Source organism: Pelophylax lessonae, assembly GCF_965119305.1.
Source record: "Pelophylax lessonae genome assembly, chromosome: 5".
In the NCBI taxonomy this organism is placed as follows: Eukaryota; Metazoa; Chordata; class Amphibia; order Anura; family Ranidae; genus Pelophylax; species Pelophylax lessonae.
The window spans coordinates 449,875,238-449,893,788 of NC_138772.1; the positions used below are offsets into that span (position 1 = coordinate 449,875,238).

Sequence of the window (18,551 nt, forward strand, 5' to 3'; positions counted from 1 at the left end):
GAAGGCTGGGGGCACTCTTTGCCAGCCCATCGCCCAAAAGCCCCCTCCACCCGGGACACCAACGACTCCAGGGTCACTGTCAGTGCATCGATCAATCGATTGATGGTTGGCACCCGGAGGGCCCCGCAGCCTCAGAGAGAGGATCAGGTGAGGAGACTCCATTAGTCACCAGGGGGACCCCACAAAAAAGTGTAAAACACTGCTAAGGGACAGCCCCCACTGCTCTGGCAGCACCACCCAGTTACAGAGCACCAATCGATCCTCAGCAGGTATGGAGAGGACCCCACAGAAACCAGGCACCGCAGCCACCAGGAGAATCTGCACTGCACGAGTGGCAGGAAATGAAAGGATCAAGGAGTTAGTACCAGGGGATGAGGAGGGGATCCCACTGCAGAAAATGCCACCCAGAAGGCTCCATAGACATGGCCGCCGCTGTTTTCTATGGCAAACCACTACAAAATGGCCACCGGACTACAGAAACATGGCCGCCGTGCATTGCAGCACAAGGCTAGCACAAAATGGTGGCCGCAAGCGGCACCACAAGGCTCCCAGGGACCCAGAAGAGATCCCTAGGTCTTAAAGACAAGCACAGGCAGGATGGGGGTCACTGGCAGGATCCTCCACCAGGTACAGCCCCCCACACCGCCTATTGTCCGTTTGCCGGAAGCGCCCTGCCCCCCGCCCCCACAACGCCCTGCCCCCACCCCAGGAGGTGGACCAGACCACCAACAGAGCCCCAGCATAAGTGGGGGGGATAGGATAAGGGGGACAGATGAGGGGGGGTGCCTGACAGGAAGGAGGGGAACCCAGGGGTCTGAGGGTCCCATGGAGGGACCCATATGCAGCCTAAAACCCTCCAGGGGGAGGGGGGAAAGCTACTCACCATACCAGGAACCAGGCGGGCACCACTCCAGACAGAACCCTACGCCATCGAAATGGGGGGCTGTTGGCCAGAAGGTACGCTGCGACTAAAGCTGAGACCCTGTTATATGCGACCTCTCAAAAGAAAAAACTCGCAGGAAGCCAGCCCGTGTCTGGTGGGGCTATGTCGCGGTCGACCTAGCACGGAGCGAAGATGTGCATGTGCTCGCTGGCAGGACTGGGTTGACCACTGGATCTAGAATATCCAGCCTGTCGCCTAGTCCAGCAGTTGATTGTAGATCTCACAGGAAAAAAACAGGAGAAAATATCTATCTAAAAAGAAAAAAATTGCCGGAACCAGAGATCCCAACAAGGAACTAGGTCCTTACTCCTGACTAGGCAGAAAAAAAACACCTATAGCAGAGATGGGGAGTATATCCCCTGGGACTGCCCATAGGCATAGCCAGACTTTATTTCTGCCTAGTGTCCTACTCCTGCAGGGGGCAGTATAACCCAATGGATAGGAAGATCAGGAGCTGTGTCTGTCAATGAACGAAAGAGAAATATTTTGTTTTTGTTTTTTTTTTTCAAGATTGTTGGCCTTTTTTTGTTTATAGGGAAAAAAAAATAAAAACCACAGAGGTGATCGAATACCACCAAAAGAAAGCTCTATTTGTGGGAAAAAAAGTACATCAATTTTATTTGAGTATTACGTTACACTACCACGCAACTGTCAGTTAAAACAACGCACTGCCGTATAGCAAAAAATGGCCTGGTCAGGAAGGGGGTAAAAACCTTCCAGAACTGAAGTGGTTAAAGGAGGTAAGTGAAAATTAGACAAAAGTATCATGCCAGAATTAGATCAAAGTGATATTATGCAGTTAAGCAAAAAACAAATTTCTACCACTGCTACCTAGTGCAGAACAGCTGTTTAGTACTTTCATTGTCTTATATTTACTTTGATACTTTTCACCTTTATATACATTTTGATCTATTCTAATATAATGTATTACCTTTATATATACTTCAATTTTCTTTGATATTATTTATTACCTTTGCACTGCTCTCGGCAACAGGGGTTGAAGCTTTATAGCCAAGCTGCAACAGCATGGCTTCTGCAGCATTTCGCTTTGCTGTCTTCTTATTGGGCCCAGCTCCAGTGGCAGTTTGTTCTCCAACTTTGACCTATTGGGAAATATATAAAAAAAACATTATCCTTTTTGTCATTTCAGGTAAAAGAATCCTCTACAGACCTAGTGACACCACCAACATTAACTTGTATGTAGTCATAAAAAATAATGACAGAGAAGTTAAAACAAGCCATTCTCACAGACAAAAAAAAAAAGAAAAGAATCCTGTGTGATATAATTCGGCACAATCAAGGGTGTAACTATTGTTTGGCATATCAAGAGACTGCTATTGCGCTAAAAGCTGTCTGGCTACTCTGTGATTTATGAAGATACGTAGCAACAGCATATGGCAAGTACATGTGGCTAAAAACAGAATTTTTGTCTTACAGTAAAATCCTTTTCTCTGATGTTCATTGACGGGCACAGCATCAGAATCTTCTTGACCATTGGGTTATGCTGCCCCCTACAGTTGTAGGACACTAGGCAGGAAAAAAAAAACTTTACCTTGCCTATGGGGCAGTCCCAGGTGATATACTCCCACTCTCTGCTATAGCCACTCAGTTTTGTAGGAAGCAGTGCCAGTAGAAAAAAAACAACCCAATTCAATAGAGGGGTGGGCGCTGTGTCCATTAATGAACATCAGAAAAAAAAAATCAAAAAACATTTTTTTTTCGTTCATTGACAAACTACTCCAGAATCTTCTTGACCATTGGGACGTCCCAAAGCAGTGTCAAACATAAGGGGCGATAAAAAAAAAAAAAAACAAAGCAGAAAAATTCCCAAAAAAAAGGCTAAAACCTAGCCAACCAGGTCATATGAAGCTCAACCAGGAACGACTGGAGCTCACCTGAAAAAACAATACACCCTCAAAGAGGACCAGGTCCTCTCAAACAGCAGCCTGCAAAACCTTGCATCCAAAAGCAGCATTCGCAGATGCCTGCCAGAACATCCACTTTGTAAAATTTTGCGAAAGTGTGCACAGACAACCAGGTGGCCACCTTGCAAACCTGCATCACTGCCGCCTGATGACGGAAGGCCCAAGAGGCACTAAGCAGCGGAGTAGAATGTGCTTAACAGTAAAAGGAGGAACATGACCCTTCATGGAATAGGCATCACCGTCTGTCTTTTCCATCTGGAAATGGTAGCGGCAGACGCGGCCAACCCTTTCCTAGGTCCATCCGTAAGGACAAATAGTAAGTCTGATTTCCTAAATGACTCAGTTGCCACTATATACACCCTGATTACCCGAACCACATCCAGAGAATGCAAGGCAATCTCTTTAGGATGTTTGGGCTTAGGACACAGAGAAGGCAACACAATGTCTTCATTCAGATGGAAACCAGAAACAACCTTAGGAAGGAATGACTGACAAGGGCAAAGCACCACTTTATCTCTGCAATCCACCAGGTAAGGTGAACGACATGAAAATGCTGCTAGCTCCGACACCATGCATGCAGAAGTAATAGCCACCAAGAAGGATACCTTCTGGGGCAATGTAGTCAGCAGAATCTCACGAAAATTTTCGAAAGGAGGTTTCTGGAGAACCGCCAGTACCAAATTGAGATCCCACAGAAGCAACAGAGACTGTACTGGAGAAGTCAGGTGACAAACCCCCTGAATAAAGGTGCGAACCAGAGAATGCGTAGCCAAAGGACGTTGAAAGAAACCCGCCAAGGTCAAAACTTGGCCCTTGATAGTACCCAAAGCCAGGAGCAGCTCTACACCTCGTTGGAGGAATGCCATAATTCCAGCCATCGAAAAGGAACGAGGGTGAACCCCCAGAGACACACACCAAGCAATGTAAGTCTTCCAAACGTGATCGTAAATCTTCCTAGTGGTAGATTTTCTAGCTTTTAACAGCGTGGGAATCACCTATTCAGACAACCCCCTATCTTTCAGCACCTGGCTTTCAACAGCCAAGTGGATAAAGCCAGCGACTGTAAAGCAGGATGAAAGATTGGCCCTTGAGCCAATAGATCTTCTCTGAGAGGAAGCCTCCAAGGGACATCGGCGACCAGCATCACCAGATCTGCGTACCAAGACCAGCGAGGCGCGTCTGGGGCCACTAGGATGACCAGAATCCCTTCTGCCTCTATCCCTCGTAGAGGTCTCAGCAGAAGTTTTAAAGGGGGAAAGGCGTATATCAGATAATACTGGCCCCCAAGGTGCCACTATTGCATCTGTGGCGTCAGCCAAGGGATCACGAGACCTTGCCACAAATCTTTGTACCTTCCTGTTGAGACGAAAGGCCATCAGATACACCTTGGGAACTCCCCACCGGAAACACAGCTGATGAAACACCTCCGGATGAAGTGACCTCTCTCCGTGGTCCAACACCTGTCGAGATAATCCGCCTGCCAATTTTCCATCCCTGAAATATGCACAGCGGAGAGGGCTGAAACTAAACGTTCTGCCCACCTTAGAATGGCGGCTACTTCCCGAGCCGCCAGGACACTTTTGGTGCCCCCTAGATAATTGAAATACGCCACGGCCGTGGCATTGTCAGACTGAATTCTTGCCGGACACCCCTGAAGACGACATGGTCAATGGGCTGTATTGCCTGAAGTTCCAGAATATTGATCGGTACTCTGGATTCTTCCAGAGTCCAGACCCCCTGAGCACAATCCGTGCCCAAGACGCCGCCCCACCCGGACAGGCTGGCATCCTGTGAGAATAAATCACATCAAAAGGAAGCATTCATGTGTCGGCTTTTCTTGTTACTTGTAGGCTGGCATCCGTGGTGACCACTGTCCAGTACAGGGGAAGGAAGGATTTGCCCTGTCGAAGCGCCGGAGAGCGAAGCCACCAAATCAGGGACCCTCTCGTACCCTGGCTCAACAGAATCAGATTGTCTAGAGACTGTGGATTCTTGTCCCACTTGGCAAGAATCTCTCTCTGCAGAGGTCTCTTGTGGAACTGTGCAAACAGAACCACCTCAAAAGGTAGACACCATCAGGCCCAGCACCCGCATGCAAGTCCTGAGAGATGACCGTCTGCTGGACAACAGGAGCCGAATCGCAAACTGCAGCTTTTGGAGTTTTTCCCCTCTTAAGAAACTCCCTGGGTCCAGAGTTAGACCCAAATAGTCCAACTTGGTGGAAGGAACCAGAGCTGATTTTTAGAAATTCAATTTCCAACTGAACTCCTGCAGAGTCTGCACAGTAATATCCAGTAATATCCAGTAATATCCAGGTTGTCCTTTAGAGCTTGCAGGAGAAGATCGTCCAGGTATCCCATTACCGCAATCCCCCGCTGTTGCAACAATGCTAACACGGGCCAACACCTTTGTGAATACCCAAGGAGCTGAGGTGAGACCAAAGGGTAATACCACAAATTTATAATGCTCCTCGCCCAGGGCAAAGCAGAGGAAATGCTGATGCCCAACATATATTGGGATAAGAATGTAAGCGTCCTTGATATCGATAGAAGCCAGCAGATCCCCTTAACCACTTCCCGCCCGCCCTATTACAGATTGACGGCGGGAATGTGGTTGAGTTATCCTGACCGGACGTCATATGACGGCGGCAGGATAACTCCGCTCTGGGCGCCCCCCGGGGGCGCGCAGAGCGGCGATCGGTGATGCGAGGTGTCAGTCTGACACCCTGCATCTCCGATCTCGGTAAAGAGCCTCTGACGGAGGCTCTTTACCATGTGATCAGCCGTGTCCAATCACGGCTGGTCACATAGTAAATAGGAACAGCCGTTGATCGGCTTTCCTTAGTTCGTGCCTGACAGGCACGAGTAAAGGAGCGCCGATCGGCGGCTCCCCTGACAGGGGGGGGGGTCGGCACTGGTAATCAGATCATTGATTACCAGTGCAGACCCTCGGGGGGGGGATGCCACTAGATCCACCAGGGATGCCCACTATGACCCCAGGGATGCCCACTATGACCCCAGGGATGCCCACTATGGCCACCAGGGATGGCAATCAGGGCTCAGGGAGCCCCCCATTGCCCTCCCCATCAGTGATGCCCACCAGTGTCCTCCCTATCAGTGCTGCCCACAAGTGCCCATCACTGCCATCCTTTAGTGTCGCCCACCAGTGCCCATTATTGCCCACCAGTGCCGCCTATCAGTGCCCATTAGTGCCCATCAGTGCCGCCTGTCAGTGCCGATCAGTGCCGCCCATCAGTGCCCATCAGTGCCCACCAGTGCCGCCTATCAGTGCCCATTAGTGCCCGTCAGTGCCACCTATCAATGCCCGTCAGTGCCACCTATCAGTGTCCATCAATGCCGCCTATCAGTGCCCAGCAGTGCCGCCTATCAGTGCCCACCAATGCTGCATATCTGTGCTACCTATCAGTGCCACATATCAGTGCCTATCAGTGCCGCATATCAGTGCCGCCTATCAGTGCCACCTATCAGTGCCACCCCATCAGTGCCACCCCATCAGTGCCACCCCATCAGTGCCTCCTCATCAGTGCCTGTCAGTGCAGTCTCATCAGTGCTCATCAGTGCAGGAAAAAAATTATTTATTTACAAAATTGTATAACATAAACAAAATTTTTTTTTTTTTTTTTTAAACTTTTCGGTCTTTTTTTATTTGTTTAGCAAAAAGTAAAAATCGCAGAGGTGATCAAATACCACCAAAAGAAAGCTCTATTTGTGGGGGGAAAATGACATAAATTTGGTGAAGGTACAGTGTTGCATGACCGCGCAATTGTCATTCAAAATGCAACAGCGCTAAAAGGGGAAAATTGGCCTGGGCGGGAAGGGAGGGAAGTGCCCAGTATTAAAGTGGTTAATGAAGGGATGCCACTACCATACGAATGGACTTCATGCAAAAATTCTGTACCCGCACTAAGCAGTTCAGGGCCTTGTGGTCCAGAATAGGACAAATTTTGCCTACCTACCTAGGAACTGTAAACAAGTTTGAATAAAAAGCTTGAAAGCGTTCCGAGTTTGGAACTGGTACAATCACCCCTTTGTAGTAGCAAATCGTGCACCACCCTGAAGAGACCTTGCAGGTGGTCTGGGGGCAAACGCAGGTTGAGAGGAAAGAACCTCTCTGGAAGATAAGACCGAAATTCGATCTTGTAACCGGACCGAATCAGATCGTGATCCCACCTGTCTTGAATCAGGGAGGTCCACGGGCCCGGAAACAAGCGAAGACGTCCCCCCTCCCCAGATATGGTTGAAGGCTCCCTTCAGGCAGAACAGGGCTTGTCTGCAGGTCGGAAAGGACCCACTCTCGGCTTACCAGACCAGGGCCTTTTGGAACCCCTGGAGGAGGTCCTATTGCATTTTGGCCGCTTTTGAACCAACAAAAAAGGACCACGTCTGCGACGAGACTCCTTGCCCCTGGAAGCCAGTGGAAAAAAAGAGTACTCTTCCCTCCTATAAGACCCTTAATGATCTCATCCAGGAAAGACCCAAACAAGCGATTCCCCCACAAAGGGAAGATCCGATAAAACCTTCTTGGAATCCTGGTCCGCAGACCAGCATTTCAGCCATATCATGCGCCGAAGGACCACTGCTGTCATGGACAGCCTAGAAACCAGGGGAGCTGCATCCAGGGAGGCATCACAGATAAACTGCAACCACTGGGCCAACTGGTCCACCAGCTCTGCAAAGGCAGGGGGAAGCCGTTCCCCCTCCAAATCCTGGCGCAAAAGCTTTGCACATTCCGTTAAGGTCTGAGGCACCAAGGCTATGGTGAATACCGGCCTAAGGACCAAACCGGCCATGGTAAACATATGTCGGACCAAACTCTCGGCTCCCCTGTCAAAAGGGTCTTTAAAAGATGAAGACTCCCCCACCGACATTTGAGTGGATTCATTCAGCCTGGAAACCTGAGAATCCACCACAGGTAGGAACGTCCACTTCTTTAACAGGGATTCTTCAAAAGGATACCTTCTAGCGAAATGCTTAGGAACCTCGATATTGCGTTTAGGGGAACCCCATTGATTTGAGGCAATTTTGTCAAAATAGGAGGGAAAGGGGAAAACCTTTGCCGCTTTTGAGGATCTGTGGGTACCGAAGGGAACCGGCGCCTCCACTGCATCCTCCATTTTTAAAGTTTCCCGCACGGATACAATCAGTGCAACAACCAGCGCCTTTTCATGCGTGGCTGTAGTAGAAGCGGAATCATCCTCACTTTCAGAGCACTCTCGGTGTGTGTGGACGCAGAACCAGCAGGATGACTCGTATCCGCGGTGGCCAGATCAGACTCAGAGACTGAGGAGGCAGGTAAAGGCGGGGGACACTTTTTGCTAGTCCGTTTATCCAGGAACATATCAACCTTGGACACTAAGGACTCCAGCACTGTCGCCATTGCAGACAGGGTGGACTGGGACCCAGAAGGGTCCGCAGCCTCTGAGAGGGGATCAGGTGGTGAAATATACTCCGGGGACTCCATGGTTACCCAGGGGAAACACACAAGCAAAAAAAAAAAAAAACACTGCTAAGTGACCCCCTGCCGCCGCACTAGCGGTACCACAAGTCCCAGCACAACCAGCAGATGCTATAGCAGAGAGAGGGAGAGCTGCAAGGCACCCACAGGGACTCACCACCACTGTCTGGCACAGAGAAGAACCCAGGAGTCAGCACTACAGGATAAGGAGGGGCTCCCACCACTGATCATCGCCCATAAGGCTCCAAAAACATGGCCGCTGCTATTTGACAATGGGAAACCACAAGAAAATGGCCACCGGACTACACAAACATGGATGCCGAAGACAGCCAGCCATCCACAACAAAATAGAGGCTTCACACGGCTCCTGGGACCCAAAGGGGGCCCCAGCAGAAGCCCCCACCAGGACAACATTGCCTTAAAACTGCATGTTCAGCTGTCGGCAGCACCCCCTGGCTCCCCACGGACAGATATGGCCATCCCCTGGGGGGGGAAGTGAGGGGGGGAGCTAGGTATAGGAAGATAGGGGGTGGTTCACAGGGGACCCTGACATAAGGGGGGTATGCTTTATGGGAAGGAAGGGAACCCGGGGGTCTGACCATCCCAGGGAGAGGCCCACGTCCAGTCCAAAAGCCACCAGGGAAAAAGGGGGGACACTACTTATCACACTTAGAAACAAGGTGGGCACCGCTCCAGGCAGACCACTGAACCATCAGAATGGGGGTGCTGCATCGTATGAGTCCTCGCGAGACGTTTTACTCACAGGGCCAGTGCCCATCCAGTGGGGCTATGTCACGGCCATCCAAGCGTGGAGCTAAGGCCTGCACACGCTCCCTGGCCGGACTGGGGAGACTGTAAGGATCTAAAATATCCAGTCCATTGCCCAGTTCAGCAGTTGATTGTAGTTTTCACAGGAACAGAAAATAATAAGAGGAAAAAATTCCATTTAAAAAATGAAAAAAATGCTAGGACCAGAGATCCCAGCAAGTCACTAGGTCCTTACTCCTGACTAGGCAGAAAAAAACTGAGTGCCTATAGTAGAGAGTCGCAGTATATCCCCTAGGACTGCCTCATAGGCGTGGTAAAGTTTTTTCCTGCCTAATGTTCTACTCCCATAGGGGGCAGCATAACCCAATGGTCAAGAAGATTCTGGAGCTGTGTCCATCAATGAAAGAAAGAGAAATTATGTATTTATGATTTGGGAACATCTACATGATTGCTATAAAAGTAATTCTTATTTTGTATCAATAGAAATTAGATTACAAGGATATGGTTTATTTAATTTCTGAAGGTTAAATAGATAGCCCAGTGCTCCTCAAACTGCCAACAAAGGTCAGACAACATAAGCCTGAACCGTCAGATCCCTGTATACTGCCAACCTATATGTGTACTTTATGTGTGTTAGACAATAAACCATTGCAATGCTGGTAAATTTCCTGCAAAAACTGCAGCATTAGGTTCATTGTTTGGTATCAGTGCGCCTATTGAGGATGGCCTACTTCCACTTCTTTCCTTTTGCTTGGTCGTTATGTGTTTGTTACCCTTATTTGGTGAATTTTGACCTTTACTATTTCAAACTTAAAAGCATAACTTAAGGTAAAACATTTTCTTCATTTTAAACAGTGTGGACGAATTAGAATTCAGTCAGTTTTTATTCCGGTCTGTGCTGGAACTACGCATTTCGCAATGGATGCTTCCTCAGGGTCCAGCAATATGTTTACATACATTCATAATGGACAAATCTAAACGATCCTTGTTTGATGGTCTAGATGAATAATGTATGATTTATGTATGCAATTTAAAATCAAATGGAGGAATCTGCTATAGATCCCTATGTATATGTCCAAAAAATTACTATTGAGGTGTTAGATAAAAGAGTAAAACCCTATTGTATTATTTCACTGATATTCGGTCAGTGAAGTGAATATAAGAGAGTGAAAATGGAAAAGCAAATATAGGGGGGGGGGCAGGGAAGTAAGAGCAAACAGAGAATCTGTCAAATAAAGGTCAGCTCCATAAAGTGTTTGTTCCATATAAATCCAAATTATGGTTAAGGTCGCAACTCCGTTGTAAAGATGGATTTCTTTGGTTTAAACAATAGGCTTTGACTGCAGCAGCTTCTAAGTGGGCTGGATCCTAAAATTTGGATTTATATGGAACAAACACTTTATGGAGCTGACCTTTATTTGACAGACCTTTAATGGCAGATTCCTCCATTTGATTTTAAGTTGCATACATAAATCCTACATTAGTCATCTAGACCATCAAACAAGGATCGTTTAGATTTGTCCAATATGAATGTATGTAAACATATTGCTGGACCCTGAGGAAGCATTGCGAAACGCGTAGTTCCAGCAACGATTATTCACCATTGTTTACTCTCTATGGGATAATTCACACATTAAGATTTGTTTTGGTCATACTCCTTAGATTTTAATATCACTATACATAATTTATATGTTGTCATGTTTAATAAAAATGTTGTAATATTTTTTACAATCATCTCTTCCTTTTTGTTTTTGGTTTATACGCATATATAATTACCTTAGAGGCACATTTAAATCCCCCTTGGTACAGCTCTGACGAATCGGACGATCTGTAACCCCCCTCCCTTCTTTTCACAAATTCATACCATATGGGGGAAGGTGCCATTATATCTTTCTGACTTTGTTGAGGCCATGATCTCCCCCTCCACAATCGGCATAGTCAAGCTTTGTTAACCCTTTTCCACCTAGTGTCCTACTCCTAAGGAGAGCTGCATAACCCAACGGTCAATGAAGATATGAAGCTGTGTCCGTCAATGAACGAAAGAGAAAGATGTAATAAAATATTTACAAAAATGTGAGGGGTGTACTCACTTTTGTGAGATACTGTACTTACCGGAGTGCTGTCATTAATCCAGCACTGTCACAGCTATAGCTCTTCTCCCTTCACTTTCTTATCTCACAGAAGACACTGAAGGCAGTAGAAGCCATAGGCACCTGCTGCTGTCGGTCAATCTCTGTGAGAAGACAGCAAGGGGCGTGACTGAACTGCATTGTGTATGCCTATGGACACACAGCCCAGCTCGGGAACGCGTCTGAACGCACACAGCTTGGTAAGGGGGCATCTGCAGGAAGAAGGAGCAAACTCCATAAGAGGAGATGAGCAATACGATTGTACAGAGCAAATTTATTTCTAGATTGTAAGCTCTAACGAGCAGGGCCCTCTAGTTCCTCCTGCATTAAATTGTATTGTAACTGTATTGTCTTCCCTCAAATTGTAAAGCGCTGCACAAACTGTTGGCGCTATATAAATCCTGTATAATAATAATAATTTGAAATTGAAAAAACTAGGCTTTAATAACTGTATATGAGACTAATCTACACTAATGGCACTCTGATCCTTGTCAGAATTTACAGGCTGTCATAGTCGTCTTATCATTTTAATTATTTTCCGTTACATAAAAGTCACTTTCCAGGGATGCACAATTTGCACATTTAAATCCTGCTCATTAGGCTGTGGGTGTGAGTCTACCAGAAGACAGCAGGTTGCTCCAGAGAGCTCCAGCAGTGACAGTGCATGTGGCCTGATGTAACCACAAACACAGCTTTTACTCTGCCTTGGGTGAGACCCAGAATCTTTCCACAGACAGCTGTATCAACCATCCCGGCTGTCAGCATTATAATGTTAAACGTTAGCAAGCACGCTAGGAGACTCAGGTGCCCATATGCAAAATATGAAGGCATGCTTTATTCTAGCTCTATTCTGTGAGTAAAACAGAGAAACTACACAGCAAAAAGTCTTGTTCATTCAGTAAGGTAGTACAATTAGGCTTCATGCACATGGCTGCAAGAGGGCGTACAGCTTACATGGAGTGTAAATAGGTGGCATAAGAGACGCTGGTGCAGCATAGTCTTTCATTGCACTTCTATACAAGGGTGTACACCAGTGCTTGTGTAAACTCATGCTGGACACAGTCACATAGCAGTGATTATCTGTTAAAATTTAAGTTCCCCTTTAGGAAAATGTTACACTGATGAATCAGTGTAAAATGAAACATGTTCCTTATCACCTGCTTGCCAACCCCAGAGCCCCTCTTCTGTGACAGCAGATTAGTTTTTTTCTCCCCTGCAGCTGCTGTCACATCTAAAATCAGGGTGGCTATGCGGGGCTTCACCTGCACAACCACGTTATTCATTCACAGTGATCAGTGAATAAAAAAAACTACAAGTCCCATCTTCTACTGTGGCAGATTAGTATATTGACACTTCCTCCAGATCACTAACTGCCAGCACAAAACTGGAGGGAGAGTTTACAGGAGCCTGGCATTGCTACTGCAATCCACTGATCATGAGTGCAATGCTTTGCAGACTCCTGTGGGAAAAATTAAATGCATTTTAGGCTCTGGTCACATATTGGCAATTCCTGTCACCCAGGCCCATGCGATTCCTGTCACTTCCAATGGCACCCCAAACGAGGCGCGGGACACCCAAAAGAAGTACAAGAACTGTCAGGCATCCCGCAATTACGTTTGCGTGATTTTACCGCCGTTTGTCAGGTGATAATTGCTGCAAAATTGCGCCGCAATTGGGGTGCCATTCGAAGTAACGTAAATTCACAGGCATCCCGCGATTCTGCCTTCGATCCGGGATGCCAATATGTGAACAGAGCCTGAGAATTGTAGCGCTCAGAATACAATAATAAATACAAACATATATACATAAATGAATACGATATAACAATTATTTGTAATTATATGTGACCGACAAATGGATAAACTGAATATTATTTTATATATATATATACACACACACACACAGTATCTCACAAAAGTGAGTACACCCCTCACATTTTTGTAAATATTTTATTATACCTTTTCATGAGACAACACTGAAAAAATGACACTTTGCTACAATGTAAAGTAGTGAGTATACAGCTTGTTTAACAGTGTAAATTTGCTGTCCCCTCAAAATAACTCAACACACAGCCATAAAGATCTAAACCGCTGACCAAAATAGGACCACATTAACCATGTTCTCTCCCCAGGGTCATGTGACTCGTTAGTTTTACCGCCGTTTGTCAGGCGATAATTGCGGCAAAATTGCGCCGCAATTGGGGTACCATTCGAAGTAACATAAATCGCACAGGAATCCCACGATTCTGCCTTCGATCCGGGATGCCAATATGTGAACAGAGCCTGAGAATTGTAGCGCTCAAATTACAATAACGGCTCTTTCACACGGGCGGTCCGATCAGATCCGCCTGTCAGTTTTTTAGGCGGATCTGATCGGATCCTCCATGCAGCTCTATGGGGCAGCGGGTGTCAGCGGAGGTCACCTCCGCTGACACCCGCTGCCATCCGCATCCGATCCTGTGCTGAAATCTGGACGGATGGAAAACCTATTTTTCCATCCGTTCAGTAATCGGAGCGGAGCGGATCTGATGAGAGCGGACAAGCGGTCCGCTCTCCTCCGATCCCCCATAGAGGGCAGCGGGTGCTGAGACACCTCCCTCTCCGCTCTGCAAGCGGAGACGGAGCTGTCATCCGCCAGGCTCAGCGGGGATCGATCCGGATCCTGCGGAGGCGGACCGTGTGAAAGAAGCCTAATAAATACAAACATATATACATAAATGAATACGATAAAACAATTATTTGTAATTATATGTGTCCAACAAATGGATAAACTGAATATTATTTTATATATATATATATATATATATATATATATATATATACACATACGCACAGTATCTCACAAAAGTTAGTACACCCCTCACATTTTTGTAAATATTTTATCTTTTCATGAGACAACACTGAAAAAATTACACTGAGCTACAATGTAAAGTAGTGAGTGTACAGCTTGTATAACAGTGTAAATTTGCTGTCCCCTCAAAATAACTCAACACACAGCCATAAAGATCTAAACCGCTGACCAAAACAGGACCACATTAACCAAGTTCTCTCCGCAGGGTCATGTGACTCGTTAGTGTTACAAGGTCTCAGGTGTGAATGAGGAGCAGGTGCGTTAAATTTGGTGTTATCGCTCTCACTCTCTCCTACGGGTCACTGGAAGTTTGACACAGCACCTCATGGCAAAGAACTCTGAGGATCTGAAAAAAAGAATTGTTGCTCTACATAAACATGGTCTAGGCTATAAGAAGTTTGCCAAGACCCTAAAACTGAGCTGCAGCACTGTGGCCGAGACCATACAGGGGTTTAACAGGACAGGTTCCACTCCGAACAGGCCTCGCAATGGTTGACCAAAGAAGTTGAGTGTACGTGCTCATCGTCCTATCCAGAGGTTGTCTTTGGGAAATAAATGTATGCGTGCTGCCAGCATTGCTTAAAAGTCGAAGGGGTGGGGGGGTCAGCCTGTCAGCGCTCAGATCATACGCCGCACACTGCATCAAATTGGTCTGCATGGCTGTCTTCCCAGAAGGAAGCCTCTTCTAAAGATGATGCACAAGAAAGCTCGCAAACAGATTGCTGAAGACAAGCAGACTAAGGACATAGATTGCTGGAACCATGTTTTGTGGTCTGATGAGACCAAGACAAACTTATTTGGTTCAGTTGGTGTCATGCGCACGTGGCAGCAACCAGGTGAGGAGTACAAACACAAGTGTGTCTTGCCTACAGTCAAGCATGGTGGTGGGAGTGTCATAGTCTGGGGCTGCATGAGTGCTGCCGGCACTGGGGTGATACTGTTCATTGAAGGAGCCATGAATGCCAACATGTACTGTGACATACTGAAGCAGAGCATGACCCCCCCTTTGGAGACTGGGCCGCAGGGCAGCATTCCAACATAACGACCTCCAAGACGATCACTGCCTTGCTAAAGAAGCTGAGGGTAAAGGTGATGGACTGGCCAAGCATGTCTCCAGACCTAAACCTTATTGAGCATCTGTGGGGCATCCTCAAACAGAAGGTGGAGATGTGCAAGGTCTCTAACATCCACCAGAATTGTGATGTCATCATGGAAGAGGACTCCAGTGGCAACCTGTGAAGCTCTGATAAACTCCATGCCCAAGAGGGTTAAGACAGTGCTAGAACATCATGGTGGCTACACAAAATATTGACATTTTGGGCCCAATCTGGACATTTTGACTTAGGGGTGTACTCACTTTTGTTGCCAGCAGTTTAGACATTAAAGGCTGGGCCCAATTTGGACATTTTGACTTAAGGCATACTCACTTTTGTTGCCAGCAGTTTAGACATTAAAGGCTGTGTGTTGAGTTATTTTGAGGGGACAGCAAATTTACACTGTTAAACAAGCTGTACATTCACTACTTTACATTGTAGCAGTGTCATTTCTTCAGTGTTGTCACATGAAAAGATATAATAAAATATTTACAAAAATGTGAGGGGTGTACTCACTTTTGTGAGATACTGTGTGTGTGTGCGTGTATATATATATATATATATATATATATATACATATACACAGCTGCAAGAAAAAGTATGTGAACCCTTTGGAATGATATGGATTTCTGCACAAATTGGTCATAAAATTTGATCTGATCATCATCTAAGTCACAACAATAGACAATCACAGTCTGCTTAAACTAATAACAAAGAATGAAATGTTGCCATGTTTTATTGAACACACCATGTAAACATTCACAGTGCAGGTGGGAAAAGTAAGTGAACCCTTGGATTTAATAACTGGTTGAACCTCCTTTGGCAGCAATAACTTCAACCAAACGTTTCCTGTAGTTGCAGATCAGACGTGCACAACGGTCAGGAGTAATTCTTGACCATTCCTCTTTACAGAACTGTTTCAGTTCAGCAATATTGTTGGGATGTCTGGTGTGAATCGCTTTCTTGAGGTCATGACTCGGCCACTTCAGAAGGCGTATTTTCTTCTGTTTAAGCCATTCTGTTGTTGATTTACTTCTATGCTTTGGGTCATTGTCCTGTTGCAACACCCATCTTCTGTTGAGCTTCAGCTGGTATACAGATGGCCTTAAGTTCTCCTGCAAAATGTATTGATAGACTTGGGAATTAATTTTTCCTTCGATGATAGCAATCCGTCCAGGCCCTGACGCAGCAAAGCAGCCCCAAACCATGAAGCCCCCACCACCATACTTCACAGTTGGGATGAGGTTTTAATGTTGGTGTGCTATGCCTCTTTTTCACCACACATAGTGTTGTGTGTTTCTTCAAACAACTCAACTTTGGTTTCATCTGTCCACAGAATATGTTGCCAGTACTGCTGTGGAACATCCAGGTGTTCTTGTGCAAACTGTAAACGTGCAGCAATGTTTTGTTTGGACAGTAGTGGCTTCCTCTGTGGTATCCTCCCATGAAATCCATTCTTGTTTAGTGTTTTACGTAGTGTAGATTCGCTAACAGGGATGTTAGCATTTGCCAGTGCCTTTTGTAAGTCTTTAGCTGACACTCTAGGATTCTTCTTCACCTCATTGAGCAGTCTGCGCTGTGCTCTTGCAGACATCTTTACAGGATGACCACTCCTAAGGAGAGTAGCAGCAGTGCTGAACTTTCTCCATTTGTAGACAATTTGTCTTACTGTGGACTGATGAACAGCAAGGCTTTTGGAGATACTTTTATAACCCTTTCCAATCTTAATCGTAGGTCTTCTGAGAGCTCTTTTGTGCGAGGCATCATTCATATCAGGCAATGCTTCTTGTGAAAAGCAAACCCAGAACTGGTGTGTGTTTTTTATAGGGCAGGCCAGCTGTAACCAACACCTCAAATCTCATCTCATTGATTGGACTCCAGTTGGCTGACATCTCACTCCAATTAGCTCTTGGAGATGTCATTAGTCTAGGGGTTCACATACTTTTTCCACCTGCACTGTGAATGTTTACATGGTGTGTTCAATAAAAACATGGCAACATTTCATTCTTTGTGTGTTATCAGTTTAAGCAGACTGATTGTCTATTGTTGTGACTTAGATGATGATCAGATCACATTTTATGACCAATTTGTGCAGAAATCCATATCATTCCAAAGGGTTCACATACTTTTGCTTGCAGCTTTATAGATATATATATATATATATATATATATATATATATATATGGGATTTTTTGACTTACCGTAAAAAATCCATTTCTCTGCTGTTCATTGACGGACACAGCTCCTGATATTCATAGCTATTGGGTTATACTGCCCCCTACAGGAGTAGAACACTAGGCAGAAAAAAATTCGGGCTACACCCATGGACAGTCCGAGGGGGTATACTCCCTCTCTCTGCTATAGCCTCTCAGTTTTGTTACAAGCAGTGTCAGGAGAATTATAACTCCACAAAGCGGTGGGTGCTGTGTCCATCAATGAACATCACAGAAATGGATTTTACGGTAAGTTAAAAATACCATTTTTTCTTTCGTTCACTAACAGACACAGCTCCTGATCTTCTTAACCATTGGGATGTCCCAGAGCAATGTTAAACATGAGGGGTGGGAACAAAAAAAAAATTCCCAAGGCTAAACAGCCAACAAGGCACCAGGAGCTGGACCAAACATCTGGAGCCCACCTGAAAAAAACAACACACCCTCAAAGAGGATCAGGTCCTCTTAAACAGCAGCCTGCAAAACCTTGCAGCCAAAAGAAGCATTTGCAGATGCCAACAGATCCACTATATATGCAGATGCCACCATCCATTATAAAACATTTTAAAAGTGTGCACGGAAAACCAGGTGGCCACCTTGCAAACCTGCGTCACTGACGCCTGATGACAGAAAGCCCAGGAGGCACTAAGCACTCTAGTAGAGTGCACCTTGACAGGGAAAGGAGGAACCTGACAATGATGGAACAGGCCTGAACCACCGTCTGTCTAATCCATCTGGAAATGGTCGCAGAGGAAGAGGACAACCCTTTTCGAAGTCCACCCATGAGCACAAACAGAGTATGACTTCCTGAAAGACTCCATAGCTGCCAGGTACACCCTAATTGCCCGTACCACATTCAAGGCATGCAAGACAATTTCCTTCAGATGTTTTGGCCTGGGACACAGGGAAGGCAACACAATGTCTTCATTCAAATGAGAATCAGAGACAACCTTTGAAAGGAACGACGGACAGGGGAGAAGCACCTCCCTGTAAATCACCAGGTAAGGTGAACGACAGGATAACCCTGCCAGTTCCGACATCCTGCGCGCAGAGGTGATAGCCACAACAAAGCCCCCTTCTGGGACAGCGCAAGCAGGGGAATCTCCCGAATATTTTCAAAGGGAGGCTACTGTAGAGCTGAAAGCACCAAATTA

At 46.1% G+C, this 18,551-nt stretch overlaps 1 protein-coding gene across 4 annotated transcripts in view; it reads right to left on the reverse strand.

Annotated features, from left to right (window-relative positions):
* Positions 1-18,551, reverse strand: part of STAU2 (staufen double-stranded RNA binding protein 2) — a 559,013-nt gene that overhangs the window by 241,587 nt on the left and 298,875 nt on the right. For all 4 annotated transcript variants that reach the window (XM_082259761.1, XM_082259759.1, XM_082259760.1 and 1 more), the window contains one exon: positions 1,915-2,046. In XM_082259761.1, the coding sequence (XP_082115887.1) occupies positions 1,915-2,046 (132 nt within the window). The remainder of the gene's footprint in view (positions 1-1,914; positions 2,047-18,551) is intronic.